Source organism: Acanthochromis polyacanthus, chromosome 15 (assembly GCF_021347895.1).
Source record: "Acanthochromis polyacanthus isolate Apoly-LR-REF ecotype Palm Island chromosome 15, KAUST_Apoly_ChrSc, whole genome shotgun sequence".
Classification (NCBI taxonomy): domain Eukaryota; kingdom Metazoa; phylum Chordata; class Actinopteri; family Pomacentridae; genus Acanthochromis; species Acanthochromis polyacanthus.
Window position 1 is genome coordinate 4,726,765 of NC_067127.1, and position 23,217 is coordinate 4,749,981.

Below are 23,217 nucleotides of genomic sequence, written 5' to 3' on the forward strand. Positions count from 1 at the left end.
TATCAGACGTACAGTTCTCACTAAACGCCGTGTGTTTGTCTTTCTAGCTGCCGAACACTTTGTCCACATGAGCGAGTCTGTCCGGACCGTTTGCTCCGCTTCATCCTGTGGATCCGGACGTTTCGTTACACAGAACACAAACTCTTATTTATGGTTTCGTATCGAGGACTTTGCTCAGGGAGACGAGGACATTTTTGTGTGGATGTAGTGTTTAACTGATTTGTTTTATTAGAAATCGAGGAGACTGATTTAGAATTTGAAGTAAAAATGAAAAGCTTGAGGTCAAAATCGAGAACATCTCAAACTCCAGTGCCAAACTTTGGTGCATAATTAAGGGGATTTTTCAACATTTATCCCTCAGTGTTGACAGGCGGTTACTTCCAACCAATCAGAGCATCAGCATCAGAGTCAAAGTAGATTATTTTTCAGAATTTCATTGCGAGTCACTTTTTAAAAAATAACTGATTATCGGAGGTGAAAATAATCAGTTGACCCCTACATTTAAATGTTTACACTTTTTATCTTAAATGTGGTACAATTGTTGATGTGTTGACTTGTTAGAATGCTGTGTCAGGATTTTCTTTTTTATACCTTCATAATTTTTTTTTACATTAATACATAAAACATCTGATGCACCAATATGAACTTTTGGAACAATGACTATTTTCTTACTAATTTTCAAGCAGTAAGTTTCTGTATTATCTTTCTTTTTATTACCTTTCCTTGACAGCTGGTCGATAGAAAGTTTGTGAGGAAAGCGAGCGTCGGTGCTCAGACCCTGCAGTCATGTAACACGCTGCCTGAGCCTCACCTTATTTCATGTGTTTTTACAGGAAAAACTCTGAAGAATATTTCTGCCTTCTTGTTTAATTTTTGAACCCTTAATGTGAGCTGAGAGTTCAGACGGTTCTAAAGCGAACAGAGAGTCGACACGGTGGCAGCAGATTGACATAGTGCTTTATTGAAGCTGTCTGTAAGAAGGAAAATAATGTGCATCCCTATCATATACATTTTATGTGTAAAAATACTAAGGATGTACAGTGTAAAAAAACAGCTTCATGTTGATGGTAATTGTTGTTTTCACATCCTCGCGGCCTCACTGGCCAACAGCACTGCATCCTGACAGCATGAAGACAGAAAAAGCCTGTTTGATCTGCTTTTCTGTGAATCTTTCTGGATCCGCTGAGTTTCCCGACACTGTCTCAGAGTCAACACGGCCTCTGCTCCTCCGACACGTCGGGGAAACATGTCTCACACAACTGTAGAGCTACAGTAGACGGACGCGGCGTTAAAACCCAGTTATACTTTGTAATATTTGCACGTTTGCTGTTTTTTTTGTTTGCTGTTTATAAATAAATGCATCTCATGCTTGTTTATGTTAATAATCATGATGATAGTAGACTAGTACCGTAGAGAGAAGAGAGGGGGGGGAATCCGCCGCAGACATGAGGTCAAATACTTTCAGAGATCATTCCAAACACTTGAGCCGTTCACTTATTATCTGCATTAGACGCTAGGCGCAGTGCCGTTTGTGATTTTTGGCTGAAGTTGTCGGTTCATTAACAACGGACGAGATCAATACGGAGCAGCTGAGGTCTTTGAAAGAATTTTTACATGATGCTGAAACACTATTGGAGTCAGATCTGTTGTGTGATAGATGTACAGTACAAACAGCAGCAGCTTTAGGAGTGAACGCCGTCAGAGCAGCATCGGAGATCTCACATACCGTCGAGTATGTTTGGGGCACCAGTAAAGCTGTGAGGAGGCTCAAACTGAACCTCAGTTTGGTGAGACGCGTGTTCACAACTGATTCTTTGAGCTAAAGCCCACACTGATGAGGAGGATTACTAAGCTTCACCGGAGAACACTTTGATCCTAAAATCACCTTTCTGACATTGTTGCTGCCACGACATGAACGTGGATGTGTGGAGGGAAACTCTTCAGGGACAACATGGGATCAGTGGATTCTTACAAACGTTTTAGTTTAGAAACACTGATCAACTTCCTAAAAATTCCAGTGCACGTGGGACGCTTGGTCCAGGATTTTGCCAACGCTGGACATCAGAGCAACATCAAAACATGGAGGGGAGATGTGCTTTAAAAATCCACATTTTCTTAAAAACATAAAAAAAGAAAAGCTAAAAATCTTCCTTTAAAGCAGGGCTGAATCAGACTCCTCTGAATCATATAAAAAGTGATGGGTATGAAAGTGCTGTGGCCAAAGCTACAAAGCGGTACTTCATGAACTCTGGTTTCTAATGATTCTGGCGTTCAGCGTGCACATACAGCTAGAACTCCTCAGTCGCTCGCAGACCTGGGTCAAATCAGAGCTGAAATCCTTCCAAATACTTGGGAGTGTTTGCTTGAGCTTGTCGAGGGTGCCAGCTGGGTGGGATCTGTACTCATTTTGAACTGCTTGGGCGCTGCCAGACAGGCTCAATCGATCACAGAGAAGTATTTTTCATAAGAGTTCTGAGTGCCACTTTGACTCAGGACTGGTTGTGCGGACAGAGGGGGACTACAGCATGCAGGCCAGCGCCATCCTTTTATACTTTCTGCCATAAAGCGCCTTTGCTAGCTAGTAGCAGTTTAATGGATGTGCAACAGTAAAGCATATGGACTTAAGAGCAGCGGGAAAACAGGTAATGTGTCGTATAAGGGATATCTGTAAAGGAAAAGAAAAACTGGGGGCTTTTTATTTTTAGAACAGTGTTGAAACACGACTACAGCCCCTTTACTGCTAAACACCAAAACAAAATGACATCAAATAAATAGAAAATAAATTCAAGTTATCCATCAATGATGATAATAAAAACATTCAAATAAATATACTGGAATACAATTTGCTATGCCTAATAAGAGCACATCCCCCGGTACTCTTTAATCTGTCAGCCAGATACTGAAGGTGATTTTTTTCCACACTATGAAAACGTTTGTTTGTTTTAATGTAGTTGAGATTGAACATTTTTTTAAAAATTTACTACCTCACATCTGGTGATTTGTTTCTGTTTTTGACTCAGAAGTGCTGGATGTCAAAGTTTTTCTTTTTGACTTGTTCTGAGCTAAACCATAAGGCGTACCCGGCGTTTGAAGACAGAGAAATCGAGGGGATTTTAAATCTTGTTGGCTAGACTGGAAGACATGACGATGAAACAACCGCAAACAAACAAAGTCCTGACAGGAGAGGTGACAGCACGCCTCAAACACAGCGGAGGGACCCGACTCTGACGTGGAGGGAAAATGTATTTTCTCATCTAAACATCCAAAGAACCGACAGGAAAACGTCGACTGACCTTAGACGACGTCTCTGATCCGAACACTCTTTGGCCTCTTTTCGCGACAACACTTACGTTAAACAGTAGCACTTACAGCTCAGCTTTGAGTCTCTTCCTTTCCTCAACGCCTCACATTCAGACTTTTGTGCCGTTTTCTTTCTGCTCAACTTCCGCTTCACCTTCCTCTCTGAACTCTGCCTTCACCATCACACAGCTGTGATAAGATTAAACAGGAGGAACATCTGTGTCAGTATCCAGTCAGAGGGGTGAACTATGAAGCAACTTAGCCAGGCTTTCTTTGTGCGAGTTGCTGACAAAGTTTTTGATTGATTTCTACTTCAGTCAAGAGGAACAGGTTGTTATATTGCAGAGTAAATTACAGTAAAAGGTGCTGTTGATGCAATGAGGCAAGAAAGGAATGTTAGAAAATAGTTAATTATATATATGTAGTATATTTACTACTCAGTACTGTCTTCATGCAGCTGCTTATATTTAACACGACAGCGGCACATTAAAACTCTTAACTCATTTAAATATGATAGCTAAAGAGTGCATTTAGGTCTGACATCGTCCCATAATGAAGGATACGTGGAAATTATCTTAAGCCAAATCAAAGCTTAAGATTAATGACTGATTGATGTACTCAGCTAAATCTATTAGCTGTAATATCAACAATCTGAAATGGTTTTAGTAGTAAACATAAACATGTTTATACATGACTGACTTTGGAGCCACAAAAATACATTTTTAATTGGATTATCTCAGAATTTGCCCATTGTACATCCAACCACATGTTAGATTTGTTACACGTTACGGCTAAATTAGCTTCGCAGGGCTGTTTTGAGGCTTGTTTAGCTGATTTTGGAGCCACAAAGACTCATTTTCAGTTGGAATAACCCAGAATTTCCCCGTCAGTCGTCACAGAAGAAGTGACGACAGACGTCCAGATGAATGTTCTGGATGTTATTTTGTTGTCTGTTGTTTGCTCTGACTCGGAGCGCCGACTGACGGTTTGGTGGGATATTCTGCCCAAAAATTCCTGCTAACGTGTGCTACTGTAACCGCACAACTCCACTCAGTAAAATTACTAACATTCAGCTCAATAAGTTTGCAGATATACTGCATTCTCAACATTACTCATATAGAATCCGGTCAGAAAAAGGGAAGCGCTTCAGTTACCATGGTGATCTAGCAGGTTAAGAGAGAGCAGCCTTTGTGACATTGAAATCTACAGTTTGATGTCGCGAACACTTTTATCCAAAGCAATGTAAATCTGTGGCTTACTTGCTGTTCTAATAATCTTGCTTCACAGTTCACTCCTCTTGGAAAGCAAATCTTCACACTGAATGCCTGAAGTTTATATAAATAAAAACTTCCTGGGTCTCTGTCTTTGTCCCACACTTCCATCCTCTGTCTTTAACGCGTCCTGCCACCTCTCACCCGTCATATTTTGGTCACAAAACAACACAAAAACATCATTAAATTAAACGATGGAGCAGGAAGGCTAAATCCGCTTTCCCTCCTACATTCTTCAGCCATTTTTGTTTCTTGAGGTGCATTTTTTTCCTCTCAGCCCTAAGAAATAACAATATATTTTTTTTCTAGAATAATGTAATAACAATAGAAAAAGTTAAATATAAAACCAATGAGTAGAACAATAAATAGAACATATATAATAGCCATTGCTGTGATTCTTGTAAACCCATAACTCTTGATGTATACCTCCTCACAATCCTTCATTAGAAGCTGGCAGGAGATCAGCTGTCACCTCACTGCGTCATAAATAATCACATTATAAACATTACATATCTTTCTTTTCACCTGTACGCTCTCACAGTGCCCTCCCTGCCGTCCTGGACTTTCTCTTTTTCACTCTGTGGTGAAATCTGTTGCTGCTGCAGTTTCTCTTTTTCCTGCAGAGACAGAGAGGTACAGCTGTGTGGATCCCAAAGCCGTGATGACGAAATGTCACAGTAAAGCTTTCCAACACTGAAACAAAGTACCGTTTCCTTTTCCCTTTTGGGATAGAAGAAATTTAAACTCAGAGGGACTGGAAATAAAAATAAAAAATATCATGGGGAAACATTCAAACCAGCTGCTTTCCTCTCGTTTTCACCTCCGTGTTAATATGTGTCATCGACTACCTTGCACTGCATTGTGGGCATTGTAGTAAAGCTCATGTTTGGGGGCTTCATCCTTCTGAACTGCTGTGCTTTGAGGTGCGTTCTGAAACACAAACCCACAACTGGACCTTGCACGCTCTCACACGCACACACGTAAACGCACAAACATGTCATGCTCTCATTACCGTAATCTACAGAGTTGATGTGTAATAGCTGTACATTAGGAGCAGCAGCTGTTCTGCAGCTGTGCAAGCATAGATGTTAACACAGGTGGCTGATGTTTTGCTGGCGCCTGCATAATGATCAGCAGCATTTAGCTAGTAGAGTAGCACCGGATTGTAGGAGTAGCAGTAGTAGGATAATAGTAGCGAGAGTACCTGTAGTAGTAGTTGTTGTAGTAGTTGAAATAGCAGCAACAACGAGAATGACTTGCACTGAGCAAAACCTGAGTCAAATCCTGCTCGACAAACATGAGGTGTGAAGGATTCTGCTCACTCACTGCCAGGCAGCCTCAATCAATCCCAGGATTACTTAACTGAGGATCTGATATCAGTGTCTGAGTATCTGCAAAAAGCCTGAGATACAACCGGTAGTGGCAGTTTGAATGACTTAAAATGCTGTATCTCCGTCGTACAGATAAGAAGCTACAAAAACGTCTCCTTAAAAACACACCGGCTGTCGTCTAACTTCATCGTCAGAGGTTTTGTGGGGTTTGGCAGCACCGACACATGTCAAAGCACAGCAGGCCACCGGTGACGCTCCTGTCATTAAAGGGTCGTTACATCACAGCTCGGATCACCTGGGGTTGCAGTGCAGGATTAGACGGGAATTTCGCCTGAAGGTTTTCTCTAAGACGGGATTCACTAAGAGAACGGAAACAGAGAAGCTGACTGGAGAGGTGAAAAAGAGAGAACTAGGAGAGCAAAGTCCTTCGAGTCGGGGTCGTTCTGAGTCGGTTCGAAGCTGTGGGTCTTTTTCTGTCCCACACTGATGACCTCAGAGACCAGCTGTGATGATGTCACTGTGATGGACAGTTCATTCCCGCCCGCTGGCTGAGTACGAGAACTGTGGGAAGTGCGGTCTTCTCTCGTTGTCCAGACAGTCCATCCCGTCCTCATCGACTAAAAAAAAAGAAAAATATGAATTCAGAGGTAAATAAAGACGTTTGAATATTGTCAGAAAAGTTCTTTAGTGGAGTCCTGACTTCTCCAAATTAGCACTCAGTCGTCTCTCAAGTCAAAGCAAAGTTTTGTGTGACAAAGGCGAGAAACAGAGCAGCTTTCAAACAGGAACATCAGCATAAGTCACACAACTGGCATGTGTTATCCCTGTCATCCCTTGTGTTAGACTTTGGTTCCTCAGCGCTTCATGGAAAATTACTGAACACACATGAATCCACACTTTAATCCAGTCACAGTTATAAATGTTATAAATACAACAACTTTCATAACAAATATCTAAGATTACACAAAATCTTACATTTAACTGATGCAGGGATTAAACAGGAACTGCCAGGTTGATTTATCATCTCAACACACATTTCATCATTACAGAAATTAAATGTCTGAGAGGTTTTTTTTTTTATTCTTTAGATTTAACCCTCTGACCTCCAAGCGGTTTTGGGCAATTTTTATTCACTGTGGGCTCATTTTTTACTGTAATATAAAATCATGCACTTCAATGCAATGATGGCTAAAAGTAGAGACAACTCTAAATTGTCTTTTGTGCAGAGTGCCACCATTATGTCATAAATCTATAAAAAAAAGAAAGGAAGAGATGTTGAATTTCTTTTAAAATTGAAACCTTGAATCCACGTGGAAAACATTTTCTAAGCGCCCACTTTAGTTCTCATTCCAGCTGGAAAGTCCCTGAATTTTTGACAGCTGAGTCACTACTGGGTTTTTCCATCTCTGATCATCGAAGGCTTTCTGCTCCACCGTCTCTGATGACTGAAACTGAGGATCCTAAGTCCTAGTCTCCTCCAAAGCAAGGACTCTGTCTACAAAGTGGGATACGGGGAAAAAAAATGCCCACATTGAAATGAAATATTTCTGAGTTATACTTGGAGATCCACTTTGAAACCTCAGTGGACATCAGTATAATAACCGCGACCAAATACATCGATCTGTTGGAATATTGGGATTATTCTCATGGGACATCGTCATACCTCGATATATGAAGAGTTCATTTGCAAAAACAGATATCTCCGTTTTGATAAATTTTCAGAAAACTTTTTTTTTATTGTTTACTTGAGATAATATCAATCAATCTGAAGTTAAAAAATGCATGACAAAATAGAGAAAAAATAAATTATTAGTGTTATTATTATTATTATTATTTTTATCTCAAGTAAACAATAAAAACATGAGTTTTCTGAAAAAGGACTTACCTGTTTTTGCAAATGAACTCTACATATATTTAATGGTAATCTGATGTACTTACTTGAGCAAGACATTAGTGGTAATTATTTTCCAGTAAGTATAATAGGAAACAGTTTATGTGTTTCTCCAGCCTGCAAAGTGGGGTCCAAAAATCAACAATATGCCCATAATAAATATTTTCTTAGTTATATTTGAAGAACCATTTTGAAACTCCAGAACTCTCTGCTTGGATTCTCCCAATAGCTTTCTTTTTGTGGTACAATTTGTCATACCTGCTCAATCAGTTATAAAAATTCTACAAAAATTTGTTTTCATTTCGTGTAACAAAGTATTTCACATTAAAAGTATTCCCTGTGCTTTGTTTTGACATGCAACTATATGTCATGATTTTTCCATATTTCAATATTTCAGAGACTCTTTCATTTACAATATCTCAGATTCGGAATCAATGATATGATGAGAAATAACGGTGAAAGTTTCATTTTTTTTTCTTTAATAGTTCCTGAGATGTTGTCGTTCAAACGTTGCTTCAAATTTCTATGTGCGAAAATTTTGGTGGGTCGATGGGCATTTATTTTAAAAAAAAATTCTATCTCAGAAAGTATTTAATACATCAAGCTAAAATTTCACAAACATATTTTGATTTCAGGCTTAGATTTGGATCGTTTTCCAGACCGAAAGACACGTCACAGATGAGTAGTTAACGGATTGCTGCAAAGTTAAAAAATCCAACGGTTCTTTCTGTTTTTATAATTCCTGGCTCTGATAAATGGTGTAAATTTGGCAATTTTTTTTTTTAAAGATAGCATTCCTTTCAAACCTGCTGGCGGGTTCTGGGGCTCAGAGCGTTAAACAGAACACAACTCAATTAACTAGTCTGCTTCTGATGTGCCAATCTCCTGCTAACTAACCGACGTGTGACCTACAAAACAAGTGGAACCTCACATTAGCGCAGAGAAACACGTCGGTTCTACTCATGCATAATTCAGTGCTGAACATTTTGAAAGTGGTATCTTTATCTCAGAAGCCTGTGAAAAGCTGCATGTGGCCGGAGGACTAACACAGACAGACTTGTACAGCGAACAACAGCACTTTTTGAGTGTTTCTTCTTCTAGTTGATTCAAATGTAAATGTCTCACGTGAAGAAGCAGAGAAGGTGACTGAGAATTATAACACTGAACTCCATAACATTCGGTAAACACGTATGCTTTGCTGTACTTTTTCTTCACTAAAATTATTTGAATATATGTAAAAAAAATAAAATAAAATGGAAGCAAGTTTTGCCGAGTTTAAATGACGGTATGTTTGTGAAAAAAGACTTACATTTCTCTGGTGGAGTGATTGTGATGGTCTGAGCTGTGAACTCCTCGTCAAAGTACCTGGTGTCTGTTTCTGACGTCACCTGAGGCTTGAAGGGAGGAACGAGCTGGAACAGAGATGTAGAGAGATCAGATTAGATCGTACAGTGAGTCTAACAATGAAAGCTGCTGCTGTTTCAGACTAGGAGGCAGCTGCTCGAAGGACATGCAGCCTCTGGACGTCACAACAGTTGATGCGGTTGAAAGCCAGAAGAAGAAAGGGACTGAGGCAGCGTGTTTGAATAGTTTATAAAAAGGACAGAAGGAAAGAAAAGGAAAGAAGGAAAAGAGGGATGAAAGGAAAGGAAAGGAAAGGAGAGGAGAGGAGAAGAGAGAAAGGAAAGGAAAAAGAGGAAAGGAAAGGAGGGAGGAAAGGAATTAGGTAGGAAAGGAAAGGAGGAAAAGAAAGGAAAGGAAGGGAAATGAGGGATGGAAGGAAATGAAAGGAAAGAAGGGAGGAAAGGAAAGGAGGAGAGGAGAGGACAGAAAGGAAAAGAGGAAAGGAAAGGAGGGAGGAAAGGAATTAGGGAGGAAAGGAAAGGAATGGTAAGAAACTGAAAGAAGGAAAGGGGGAAAGGAAAGGAAGGGAAATGAGAGATGAAAGGTTGAAAGGAAAGGAAGGGAAGTGAGGGATGAAAGGAACTGAAAGGAGGAAAGGAAAGGAGGAAATGAAATGAAAGGAGGAAAGGAAAGGAAATGAGGGATGAAAGGAAAGGAAAGGAAGAAAGGGAAGGAGGAAAGGAAAGGAAGGAAAGAAGGGAGGAAAGGAAAGGAAAGGAGCGAAGAGAAAGGAAAGGAAGGGAAAGGAGGGATGAAAGAAAGGAGGAAATGAAATAAAAGGAGGGAGGAAAGGAAAGGAAAGGAGCGAAGAGAAAGGAAAGGAGAGGAAAGGAAAGGCAGATAGGTTTGGAAAAGAGAATGTGAAGGACATGAGAAATGATGAAAGGGAGGAAAAGAATATTTTTAAAAAAAAGCAAAGCAAAAAAATGAAATGAAAGGAAAACAGGCAAGAAAACGAGGACGTGAAGAACAGAAGATCTGGTAAAATGTGATCCAGGAAGGTAAGTCCTACGAGGAGGCTGGGAGTCTGTGCGACATGCTGTAGGTGTTGACTGATAGACTCTCAGGATACAAACACACACCTTCTCCATAATACCCTGCACTTTACACAGCTGCTTGTCTGTTCTCACTGCTGCTTGTTTGTATGTGAGGCATGAAAGAGGCGGACTGACTGCAGAAATACAAATGCAAATTCATTGCATAATCACAACAGCACAAAAATGTAACTGTGGTGCAAATTTTAACTGAAATAACCTAAATATGTTGCTGTGGTTTACTCTCCTCCATCCTGTGGTTCTTTATTAGTCTGCACAAAAGAACACGACGACACAAACGTACCTTTTTATCGTAGACGTCCTGCCAGTCGACGCCAGAGAAGAAACTGTGTCTCATTATTTCTTTAGCGTCATCTGGTCCTCCTCCGAGCCTACGGAAGAGACGAGGAGAAAATGTTATTAGACTGAATTTTCCAACTCGATTCGAAGCCAGAAGTTAAACAGAAAGTAATCAAGCCTAAATTTAGCCGAAAGAGAAATAAAAAAATAAAACACTCTGAATGAAAACCCTTTAGGAATATACAAAACATGACATATTTATCAAAAAAGTGACTGTAATGTTTGTTTATATCACTGATAAAGGTTTAGTTGATGTTTATAAATGAACCAGCAGTAAACGAGACAATGTGCCGTAGTTTTCATTCCATCCTTTAGGTATGTGTGTGAGAAGTAGTGTTAATTTTAAGCTAAATTTTAGCAAAACGACTGAAATGAATTCCCCTGTGTGTTCACAACGCAGCAACCGAGAGATGATTTTAAATGTTTGGATCAAAGACAAAACCTCCTCCTTGCTTCTCACTTTGCCAATTTTTCTGGTCTGTACGGTACATCTGTCCACATCTACATTTCCTGTTACCTCTGTGAGGTTCCTGTACTGGGACCAAGCTGTATCTGCTATGAAAACACAACCACTGCCGTGTTTCAAAGTGTGCGCAGTGTGGCACATTTAGTTAAAAGACCCCCGAGTACTGTGACTGAAATGGATGGAATATTTTTGTTGTGTTTCATTCTGTTGCATCAAATATGGTAGTTAGAGTGAAGTTTACTGGAGGACACTTAAGATGGATGTGCACAACGTGAGGTTGAGGTGGTGTAACAGTTTAATGCTCCATCTAAAGGATTATGTCCATATTTTCACAGTATCTTGTTCTTAAATGACCGCCATATGGCAGACTGTGAGCACCCTGTTTACTGACTTTTAATAAAAGTAGTATTTCTATAGATTTTAAAATTAGAAATGTTGTGTTCATACAATTGTACAGCAAGTTTTTAAAGAGTACATACTAACCTTCAATGTTACTAACCTGCTTGTTTTGTCTTTTTGTTATTTTTGTTGTATGTAAGCTGTGGAACAATTTCCCTCAGGATTAATAAAGTATCTATCTATCTATCGATCTATCTATCTAACTTTAAATGTCAATACGATAAGTCAGACAAGTTTGCATTTTTGGATCTTGATGATTCAATCTTCTAGTAGTTAAAAATGTGTATACATTTCAACCACATTATGGAAACTTCCAATATTTTTTTCCCTCACTTTGAGCATGGTTCAGGTTCAGCAGCATCAGCCACTGACTTTTTATTATGAGGCTGCATTTGTTCTTTGATTTTCAGTGATATTACTCCCAAGTAAACATTTTTACTGGAGTTTTTAAAATCTCCCTCTGGCCTTGTGGTAAGGATAAGGAGATTTATTGTGTTTTAAAATTCTACCAACTGTCTATCATCCACGGAGGCTCAGGTTGTTCAGTTCTCATAGCTGTGGAGCTGATACTGACTACATTTGGGGATGTTTTCACAAAGGGTTAAGGGTTTAAGGCTCGACACACACCGTTTGTTTGGGTCTTTGATGAGCAGACCAGACAGCAGCGACTTGGCATCGGCCGACAGCGTGCGCGGGAACTTGATGTCCTCCATGAGGATGAGCTCGAACAGCTTCTCGTGGTCCTGGTTGTAGAACGGCAGTCGGCCGCACATCATCTCGTACGTCACGACGCCCAAACCCCACCAGTCCACCGCCCGACCATAGTCATTATCCTCCAGGACCTGAGCAGAGTACAGAGACAAAGATGCACAAGTTCTGCTTATTTAAATGGGGCCATTTGTTTTATTGGACATCTGGTTTTATTCTGCTTATCTGCATTTATTTTATTGGACAAGACCGAGTGCCCACGGTGTTTGAGAGGAGACAGATGAGGCGGGAATGGACAGTCAATATGCCATCATGCTGGAGGGATAAATAAAACCGTAAAAGTTGTCTGAGATGAATAGACGTGGCTGCACGGATAAGAAGGGCTGAGACTGTAGACGGTGGCCCCCCTTTCTGAGCGCACAGACACACACATACAGAGGCAAACATCATGGGATGGCAGGTCTTCAGAGGCCCCTGTTACAGTAAGGGAGTCAGTGTTGGCGGGGCCCACCAGATGCCCCCCTGGTCGCTGCCAGCTCTCCCTGGCACACTGATCCTCTCCTGGCAGGGACAGACAGGAATGTCCCTGGATTGAAAAGGCAGGAGCGGCTCACAACCTGAGTCAGGGCCAGTCCAAACCTCCAAGACGGGGAGAACCGCGAGCTGCTGTGTTGTGTGTGTGTGTTTAGAGGAAACATGTGCTGCGTGTTAAGTCACTTCCGTATCAAAGTCTCGTGTCTGGGCCGCCTTCCTGCTCCTCTTCCCTCGCTGCTCTCCCTGCACTGTCCTCTCCATCTCCGTCTTATCCTGACTTCTCCAGCCTCTAATCATGCCTTCCCTCGCTTGCTCCTTCTCTTTCATCCTCTCCTGCGCCCGTTTGCTCACCTCTGGAAGGGAGAAGAAGAGGAGGAGGAGGAGGAAGAGGGAGGCAGACGTACGGATAGAGAGGTATTTCAGGTGCTGTGGAGGCCCTCATTAACATAATAAGCTTATTAACATGAGTGTACGTGTGTGCACAGACAGACAGACAGACAGACGTACGTACAGACAGACAGACAGACAGACAGAGCTGGAGAGCAGCCAGAACAGCATATGTTGTACATCTCGCCAATAATAATAACATCTCTCTCACTGTTAATAATGGACCAGTCGGGGTGGACGTGAGCTAACAGACACCAACACGTGACTGCAAACACGCACAAACATACTCACACACACAAAAAAAAACCTGTTTGCAGCACAACTATTCTAAATGACATGATACAATTACACAGTGAGTGTCATAATATCAGAAGATTTAAAAATATAGCCTGCATACTGAACTAATGCCAGCCATTAGCGGTGGCTGTGTGGCAGATGCAGAGAGGACAGGTGTCACAAATACATAAATAGCTGAGTATGAACAGAATAGCGACTCGTTTATCCAAACTGCAGACTGGCAAACTGTGAAATTCCGACAAACTATGAAAAAAAACCCTTAAATGTAATGCATATTGAATAATTGTGCTTTGATGCTCCACGTTGACATATGCTTGGATGTTTACAACTTCAATCGCCGTGTAAAAAAAAGTGAAAAAAGAGTGGTTTGAGTTCACAGGATTTCAGTTTGTGTTCGTCTCTAGAGATGAATATCCATGAGCTTTGGCATTTTAAAACATAAATCTGGATAATACTTCTCTAAATGAATCAATTTGATATGATGAAAGGGATGCGATCAATAAATAACTGCTTTACGGGCGACACTCAGGAGCCAACAATTCCTGTTTCAGTCACTGATAAGTATCAGAAACTACAAAGAGATATAAAGCTATAGCATAATGCACAGCTGCACTGCAAACGTAGCTTGAAAACAGGATTATTCATTTTACATTTTACTTGGCAGCTCTTTCCCGGTTCTAGCATCAGGTTGGAATAAGTTCCCCTAACTCAAAACCATGTAAAATGTCATCATGCACCAGGCGAGAAAACGGGAGGAAAAAAAAACACCCAACAGCTGCCTGTGAGTTTCCACAGCAGCTCAATACCGCACAAAGCTGGTCATTAACTGACTGAGCTCGCACACTTGACACTAAACTGCTAATGATGCGGGCGGCTGCTTCAGTGTGTGCGACGTACGTGGAAGTGAATAAGAGAGTTATGAGAGCTATTTTATGTGTGAATGTGTGTTTGTGTGAGAATTAAGCTGGTCACCCAGTTGGCAGCTGCAGAGAAGAGCTGGGGGAATGAAGCGCGCCGCCAGCTCCAGATATACTATTGACTGGTACGGCTGGAGGGATAACACTGGCTTAGACTGCTGGGAGACTGTCAGACACACACACACACACACACACAGCAGATGGAATATTTATCCGTCCTCATCAAATTCATAAAGTTTTGAGCGTGAGGCAAACTAGGAGATGTTTGGTGTTGTTTCAGTCCCTGCAGCTTGAGGAGGGACACAAACACACATCAACGCACAGTTTATGAAATTCAGAGCAGCTCGCGAGGCTGTTTTACGGAGCTGATCTACAGAGCTGTGTGCACGGTGCGTCGATTCGTGTATAGGGAAAAAAAAGAAGAAGGTACAGAAACGTATACGAATCAAGCTGTCCAGTTGGGCATGTATATGTATGTGCAAGAGGAGAGTGTGTTTGTTTGTGTGTCCTGGGACCAAAGAAAGTGGTGGCAGCTCGGTTGCAGGCAGGGAGCAGATTAATCCACACAGAGCCAGAATGCTGCCCCACAGCCTTAGGCATGGAGGCATTGAAGTGTGTGTACAGTATGTGTGGCTATGTGTGTGTAATTTTGAGAAAGGAAAAAAAAACGGCAGGACAAATAAATAGGACAAGACAGAGGATGCAACAAATGAGATAAATCAGCAGGAGAGGAGAGGAGAGGAGAGGAGAGGAGAGGAGAGGAGAGGAGAGGAGAGGAGAGGAGAGGAGAGGAGAGGAGAGGAGAGGAGAGGAGAGAGGGATTAAAAGCAGCAGTGAGGAAGAAGGTCTTGTCCTGTCCTGGTCCCTGTTGGAGTCGCCATGTGTTAGCTAGCTAGCTGCTGCTCGCGGGACGAGGGCTTTGGCAGCCTGGACAGGACTAGATGGGACGAACGCACACAGCCTGTGGCAGAACCAGACCAGATACCCAGCAGGAAAACACAAACACACACCTCCTATACTGTGAACATACAGTCGCATCCGTCCGCAGAGTGTCAAACGGATTATAGTGACGACAACGTGCTAACGTTTCGAAATATTTTACCAACAGCTGACTGCTCTGCTATGTTTGTGCAACATTTATAATTCTAAAAAAAGTCACAATGTCCGACATATACAACATACAAGCAAAATAAAAACAAACACATACAAATAAATGGAATAAGCCCAATCCCATCCCCTTTAACACTTTCAAATTGCCACAAAGAAATGTGTCAAACACAAAAATTATGAAAAAAACAGAGAAAAACACTCTCCATGTGTTTTCCCTGATCCTGTTCCATCCCTTTGCGGGGACCTTACACTGCTTATTGTTCATTACAATCACACTAATCTTTTTTTCTGTTTTTGACTATCCTTGCAACAATGACGCCTAACTCTGACGCTTTACATGTTCGACTGTAGAATTATTCTCTTTGCATTGCTGAGGTATCTGTGTGAGTTCCTTCAGCAGACACAAGCCCTCTCTATTCACTTCTCATCTGCCCTCTTCACTGACGGCAAACACAGGAACTGTCTGAATTTCACTCCTGTAACCCTGAAATATTTTCTCTCCCTTCTCATCTTCCTCTGTCTTCAACCCCCATCCCCCCTTTCTCTTTTTAATCCCGGCTACTTTGCATCTCTGTAACTTGGCTCCGAGCAAACTGTGTTATTTTTACATGCGGGCGGGCGAGCAGAGCGTGCGGGCGGGCGAGTGGCGGCGGCGGTGGTGTAGATTTCCAGGTTTTTTCCGAGCACCTTCCTCCAACCTCGCCCATCTGCCGCCATCTGCCTCGCTTTAGCCCGCACTTTCTACTGCAATCACACACACAGCACACACGCGCACACACACACACACACACAAACGCACACAGACGCACATCCTGTGAAAAATAACCAACAGCCTCCAATCAGCTTTTGGCACGCAAAGGAAGGGACTCTAAAAAAAAAAAAAAAGAAAAAGAAAAAAAAGCACAAAATGCTGCGCCAAATTGTCCTCCATACTTTTTTGAGTGGGATATACACTATGCCTCTCCCCTCCTGCCTTCATCTCCACATCTCCATCGCTCTGTCTCCACCACCCACAGTCCTGCAACCCTCTCGCCAGTTGATCCGCTGGCCTTCGAGTGAGGCAGCGTTGATGACTGGACAGCGGATGGCTGCAAAAAAAAAAGATTACAAGAATGTAGTCGTGTGTGTGTTTGTGTGTGAGCACCGCGCTGTGGCCTTCTGCAATTCAACCAACACCCTCATTCACACGCATAAACTGCATATTTACTGTTCACCCTGATATTATGGAAATCGTTTGCCTGTGAAATCTGCAAATGGAAATGTACATGCATAAACTCCACTATAAGAAGGTTTCAAACATGCTTATGAAACGCAGTGTATTGTGGGTAAGGAGTGGTGAGAGACGCCCCGGATTATCACTTTGTGTGCGCTGTATGTGTGGCTCCTTCACAAAAACTACACCCATTTATCAAAGCTCTGTAATAATCCCGGTAGTTAAACTAATCAGTCAGGGCTGCTGTTAGATAAACAAGTGCTGTGCGGTGGGCTACATGAGTCCCACAGTTCACAGGGGCCGTCCTGGTGGAACCCTGAGCGGTGCAGAAATGCTGCCTAATGGATAGGCCGCCTGTGGATGCCACAGATGCTTTTATGTACTACAAGGCCTCAGTCAAGCTGCTCAGTTTACAGAACGTGACGTACAGTCCCCGAGAATTCTGTCGTCTATCAATTGATTAAAGCAATTTATGGAGTGTGTACTATACGTTGTGGATGTGGTCATAAAATACTTCACCATCATCACACAATCATCCAAAATATCTGCAGTCAATTCAACAATTATCTTTAGTTATGTCTTACATGAGACTATAATATAACACAACTTTAATGTTGTTTTGTATCATTTAGTGCATAAATGACTAATAGTTAGGTTGACCCTGGTAATGCAACAATACTTAGCACACATGGCAGTTTATGTTATACACGATGTATAGATCTATGTCACTGCTGTAGTCAATGAGAATATTGTGAATGGATTCTGAAAAACGTGCCTTTATCATATCAACACAAAAAGAAAAAAAAGAGAGCTGCTGACGTATCAACAAATATACTGACCAGAACGTTTTTACCTTTTCCTCCAGCCTCGTATTTCTGTTCTAGGGAGAATCAAGGCACAAATGTGCAGCACTTGACATTTTACTCTCTAGTTTACTAATGTCATACATACAGCAGTGTTCAGATGGTGGTTAAAGTGGTGGAGAAGATCAAAGCACAAAGAATAAAGGCTGAGACACAGCTGTCATAAATCAGTTGTAGGAGCTTCAGTAGAAATCAACTGGACTTCTCTTGTAGGTTCATGGAGACGTTACCAGAAATCACTTTATTCTTAGTGATTCTAAAGTAAAGAATGGGAAAAGGATGATGGTGGAGAGGTTCAAGTCATGACAAACAACGGAAAAATATTAAAATGATATCAAAAGTAAATCATTTTAATATAAAAACTAAAGTGTTACCTCAGGTGCGAGGTACTCTGGAGTGCCACAGAAGGTCTTCATGGTAGCAGCGTCTGTGATGCCCTCCTTGCAGAGGCCAAAATCAGTGATCTTGATGTGGCCATCTTTATCCAGCATCAGGTTTTCCAACTGAAAAAGCAAAACACACAACTCTCATGATAGAGACTCGACACAACACTGAATAGATTTGTTAACTGGATAAAACGGTATTTGTGCACTGTGGAGAGAGCAGTGGCAGACAGATGAGGACAGCAGTATTGCATTACCCCACACAGTGGCAGTACACACACTCAGACACACAAACACCGAGCAGAACAGGGAAATAAACTTCAGGCATGTAGTGGGGCCACTCAGCCTTTTAATTTTAATGGCTGAAGTGTTTTTCTCACTCTCTGTCTGCTTTTTTCCTTTCCGTTTTCTTGGCTGCTGTGAGCAGGGCTGGGGCCAAGGCTGCCAGGCAGGCACTCAGACAGAGCCATCTACCTCTACCTCTGTGGCATCAGCAGCCCCCTCCCTGCCTCACAACACCTCCTGCAATTCTTTACTGCTTTATGTCTGTGTGAACTTGTGCCTGTCCCTCTCTTTAATTACCGCACATCCTGAGCAACTCTTTCCTCCTGGATGGAAGAAAAAAAAATGTGGAAAAACAAGAGGTTGGGGCCCAAAAACAAAGGAAGTTTTCCCTCAAATATCTGATCAGCCTCATCCATGCCCCCCAGTCAGCCTCTCCTCTGTGTTTTCTGTTTACCTTCAGGTCCCGGTACACAATCTTGGCTGAATGCAGGTAGTCGAGAGCTGAGACGATCTCGGCGCCGTAGAAGCGCGTGCGCTCCTCTGAGAACACTCGCTCTCTGGACAAATGGAAAAACAGCTGCGGGAAAAGGAGGGAGGACGAGTGAGGAAGAGAGGGTGAGGCAGGGAGAGAGAGAGGGAGGGAGAGAGAGAGAGGGCGGGGGAGAGATGGGGGGGAGACAGCAGGGACGGCACAGCAATAATTACTGATTTATTGGAGGAAATTAGCACAACACAAACTGGCTGCCCGCACCATATTGAGATGATAGATAGCGGAGGGGAGGGTGAGTGGGGTGTGTGTGGAGAGGGGCTGTGGGGGGGAGGCGTCTCGGAGGAGGGCGGGTGGAGGCGCTCGGCAGCTGGCGCCTCATCTAGCAGCCCCCCCCACCTCACAACACACACACACCTCTTCCACGTTACCCTCTGGGCTACGTTGGCACGGTGCTGGCGTGGAGTTCGGCGATGGGGGCCAAATCAAGGGTTTAATCAATACACCAGTCTAGTTAAAGACAGGCCGACCGCCGCTGCCGCCGCCGCCAGCACCGCCCACCCCCCCTCCAACTGCCTCCAGTGCAGCACTCATTAGTGGCCTAACTGGCCTTGCCCCCTGAGCCTCCGTCTTCATTTACTCCATTCTCATATCCACCCCTCTCTGTTTTTTGGCAAGAAGATCATTTTGATACTTTAAAGAGTACACAGCTCGTTTGTTTCCCAGGTGGCGTGACCTTCCATGTCTGCTCCGTCTTGCTTTTTAATCGCCCGCCTCACACTCCCTCCTTCTTCTCCCTCTTACTTTCTCCCTCGCTGTCAGTTGTCAAGTTGTCACTGTCACACAGCGACACATGTGGCACCGAAATGACACCAGCCTGCTGCGCTGCACCAGTCAAGTCATACAAATTACCCATGAGGCCAAGGGGCACACGTCTCCCCATTAATTGTTGAGGGAGGTTTGCATATGGCCACTGGAGTGATGCTCACAGACCACCTTGCTCAAATGGTGTGTGTGTGTGTGTGTGTGTGTGTGTGTGTGTGTGTGTGTGGTGAGGCTGCGGTGAAAAGGGGGTAACACGACAGGTGGGCCTTCATCAGTGTACTGGCAGCTGTGGCTGTGGCAGGTTTGTAATGGGTTGTGCGTGTGTGTGTTTGTGTGGCATGTGTGGTCACAATTTGTCCGTTGAGGTAAAAATTTGCCGTGTGTGTTTGTCTAAGTGTGTGTTTGCTGGTGTTCTCTGTGTGTGTGTGTGAGTGTGTGTTTGCTCGGGCCTGGCGCTGGCTGAACTGCCTAACTAACAGGGAGGGGAGCAGGTGACAGTGACACTAAGGGAATGAACCAAGATTGCAAAAACGGCCCGATTAAAAATCTGAGAAATGGAAAAGTGGGGGAATCCAAACTCATTTCGTCTCCGACTGTCATTCTGGCTGTATCTGCCCCATAGGTGTGTTCATAAATAGATACAAGCAGGAGAGGGATGGAACAGAATAGAGAGATGAGAAGGCAAGTGAGAGGCCAGTTGGTTGGCAAATTAACTGTGTTAGAAAGCAATCTAAGAGTCAAACTTTAGACACTTCTTCACTGTTTTCATGTTTAAACATTCCTTTGCTTCCTTGCCGCTGTACATTTGCATCTCCAAATATAATACTATTTTGCCGTGCAACAAGTAACAATTCGGTGTCCGTCTGCAAGACGCGTATGAACTGAGACAAATGTTTAGAAGACTGAGTCACAATTTAAATCTTGTCTGCTTTGGTTTGGCTGAACACTGATATCTGGAATATGATACATTCTTATTTCTAACACTTGTAAAAAACATATTAAATAAAAAAGCATTTAACCCTCAGAACCCCAAACATTTTATGGCGACATTTTTACTCATTATGGGCTCCTTTTTCACTGCAAGTTAAGGTTCTACACCTCTATGGAAAAAGCACAGATGTGGCGAGAAGCAGAGAAAACTAAAAAATGTCTTCTGTTCAGCAAAACGGTGATGATCTATTTTACCAAAAATGTAAAATATGAAATAACTGGAATACTTTTTCCAACTGTCCGCACATTTTACCAGAACTGGAGAAAAGCGAAAATTTTACACACTGAAGATATTTTTCTGCTTACATGTTTAATTTGTCTCCTCTCTGCTCTGCATAAGCACATCCTGCAGTTCAGCTGAAAACTCCCTGAACTTTTGTCTCTTGACTGTTGGTCACAGCTGAGTCAGTCGTGATTTCTCAGGTTTGCCACGAAGCCTAGAATTTTCCTACTACACAATCATCTGATACGCTGACTTTATGTTGGGCAAAATTTTAAATGAGGCAGATAAAATAAAGTGGTTTTGATGACATATGGTTTTAAGGTTAGATCTCCATCACTTTCATAATGGGACAGAACTTCACAGATGTGCACTTTAAGGGCCATCAGAGAAGTAAAAATCCAATGATTCTGTTTTTACAGTTTAAGATTGGGATGAATTGTGTAATTTTGGCAGCTTTTTAACCCCCCTGTCGTCCTGCGGGTCAAAACTGACCCGCTTTAAAGTTTGAAAATGTGGGGAAAAAATATTGTCACAGTGAAACTTCTGATGTCAACATTTTCAACATTTTTGGGAAATCTTTGAACATTTTTTGGTGGAAAAAAAGAAAAAAATCTTTCGTAAGAATATTCATAAAAAAATCAACCACAATCCAGTAAATTTCGCTGGATTTTGGTTGATTTTTTGTGAAAGAAAATATTAGAAGTTTTACTGATATATATGGAATCACTTTCGATATTTTTATGACTTTTTTGGAAGATTTTTACTAATTTTTTGAAACTATTTACAAGAATTTTCTTGACAAATTTGGGGGATTTTTTCAAAATAAAACTCTTAAGGGAAACTTGCAATTTATTATTGGAATTTTATTCCTGAAGGTTTAGCAAATTTTCAGAAATTTGGGACATTTTTTGCTGAATTTTAGGATTTTTTTCGGACAAGGAAACAATATTTTTTAGTGCCTGTAAATGAGGACAACAGGAGGGCTAAAGACAATATTTCTACCCTGTTGATGGCATTTGAGGCTCAGAGAGGTGATGGCAAACAGAACAAAATACCTAAGAATGTGTCTGTGTACATTCTGTAAATAAGTACCTATATGCAATTCTGTAATCATGAGTGTGGAAACAGCTGACAGTAAGTGCCTAATCGCTGTCAGTTAGTGTGGCAGAGTTGTGGTTTAACTGGCTGTTCGACACAGAAACACGAAGATATGAAACCACATTTATCCCAATCATATGGAAGGTGTGTGTGTGTCTTACCTCTCCTCCATTCACATACTCCATGACGAAACAGAGGCGGTCTTTAGTCTGGAATGAATACTTCAGCGACTGAAACAAAAATGACACACACAATTTATATAGCTTTATCCATGTGTTCATTCACAACACAATCCAGTGAACTGTTTCATCTATTTCATCATCCAATGTACTGTCATTTTGTTTCTGAAAATTAAATGTAAGAGTACACAGAGGACCTAAATTATCCCACAGCGTAATGGACAAAGGGACTGATACTAGCGGTTGTAACTAAACAAGTGCTAACTGTTTCCTTATTCATTTTTGTAGCATCCCGGACATAACCAGTTGCACAGGAAGATGACTTGAAAGGCATCAAATATTCATTTTTTCATTCATTTGGCTAAATAATTATGAGCATGTCTTCTATGTGTGCTCCCCGTACAGTGAACAGTGAAGTGATTGAGTGAACGATTTTGCACACAGCGTGAAGTCTGGTCTCATTCTGGCTACAGCAGCAGGAGCAACAAAACAGGATCATTCTTAGCTTCAAACTGTTTATGTCTGCATTTGTTTATTCAAAGCAAGTACGTTTTGTGGGTGTGTGTGTGTGTGTGTGTGTGTGTGTGTGTGTGTGTGTGTGTGTGTGTGTGTGTGTGTGTGTGTGAAGTAGGTGTGTGTTCTTCTGAGGGAAAAAGCTGCTAAACAAAAGAACAGTTGGTCCAAGTCTCTTTGTGGCTGCAGGTGTGACAGGGGTAAACTCAGATGTGAATTGTAATTGCTCTCTCGATAGAGTGTGTGTGAACATGTATGTGTGTGTGTGTGTGTGTGTTTTCAGTGGAGTGCGATAGAAATCAGCAGCAGTTAATGTGTGAATGTGTACATCAAAGCCAACAGATGTGGTCGTTAAAGTACGACAATTTGCCGTCTAAGTCATAATTAGCCTCAGGAGACTCAGGTATGCAGAGGATCAATATGTCGTCTGTGCGTATGTACTCACATGTATTCTTAAAGATGTCACGATGTTTACCATATGTACAAACACTATGTGTGAATGAAAGCAGTTGTCTTTTGTGTATATGAGGTGCTTACAGTAAGAAAGGGGTGTCTGGTGTTCTTTAGCACTCTGCTCTCTGTGAGTGTGTGAGCCACTTCATCCTGTAAAGACAAAAACTAAAATTAATTCAACTTCTAAACAAGAAGGCAACTGCAAACGTACGTTAAATATACTAAATAATGACATCTGATGCTGTACTCAAAATAAAAAAAACAGATTATAAGATAAAATCAGTTCGATGAAATCC

General features: G+C 41.9%; 3 protein-coding genes across 7 annotated transcripts in view; 1 reads left to right on the forward strand and 2 right to left on the reverse strand.

Annotated features, from left to right (window-relative positions):
- Positions 1-23,217, reverse strand: part of adss2 (adenylosuccinate synthase 2) — a 238,197-nt gene that overhangs the window by 64,227 nt on the left and 150,753 nt on the right. The window lies entirely within an intron of this gene.
- sdccag8 (SHH signaling and ciliogenesis regulator sdccag8) overlaps positions 1-23,217 on the forward strand; it is a 93,241-nt gene that overhangs the window by 55,877 nt on the left and 14,147 nt on the right. Inside the window, exon 18 of one of the 2 annotated variants that reach the window (XM_022205046.2) lies at positions 48-1,385. The exons of the other annotated variant lie outside the window; for it this stretch is intronic. Coding sequence (XP_022060738.1) covers positions 48-71 — 24 coding nt within the window. The 3' untranslated portion in view covers positions 72-1,385. Of the gene's footprint in view, positions 1-47; positions 1,386-23,217 lie in introns of those variants that run through there. 2 annotated transcript variants of the gene reach the window in all.
- Positions 941-23,217, reverse strand: part of akt3a (v-akt murine thymoma viral oncogene homolog 3a) — a 61,266-nt gene continuing 38,989 nt past the window's right edge. For all 4 annotated transcript variants that reach the window (XM_022205049.2, XM_022205048.2, XM_051959496.1 and 1 more), the window contains 8 exons: positions 23,006-23,071; positions 21,938-22,006; positions 18,608-18,730; positions 17,860-17,988; positions 12,084-12,298; positions 10,536-10,623; positions 9,103-9,205; positions 941-6,519 (listed from right to left, as the gene is read on the reverse strand). In XM_022205049.2, coding sequence (XP_022060741.1) covers positions 6,434-6,519; positions 9,103-9,205; positions 10,536-10,623; positions 12,084-12,298; positions 17,860-17,988; positions 18,608-18,730; positions 21,938-22,006; positions 23,006-23,071 — 879 coding nt within the window. In that variant the 3' untranslated portion in view covers positions 941-6,433. The remainder of the gene's footprint in view (positions 6,520-9,102; positions 9,206-10,535; positions 10,624-12,083; positions 12,299-17,859; positions 17,989-18,607; positions 18,731-21,937; positions 22,007-23,005; positions 23,072-23,217) is intronic.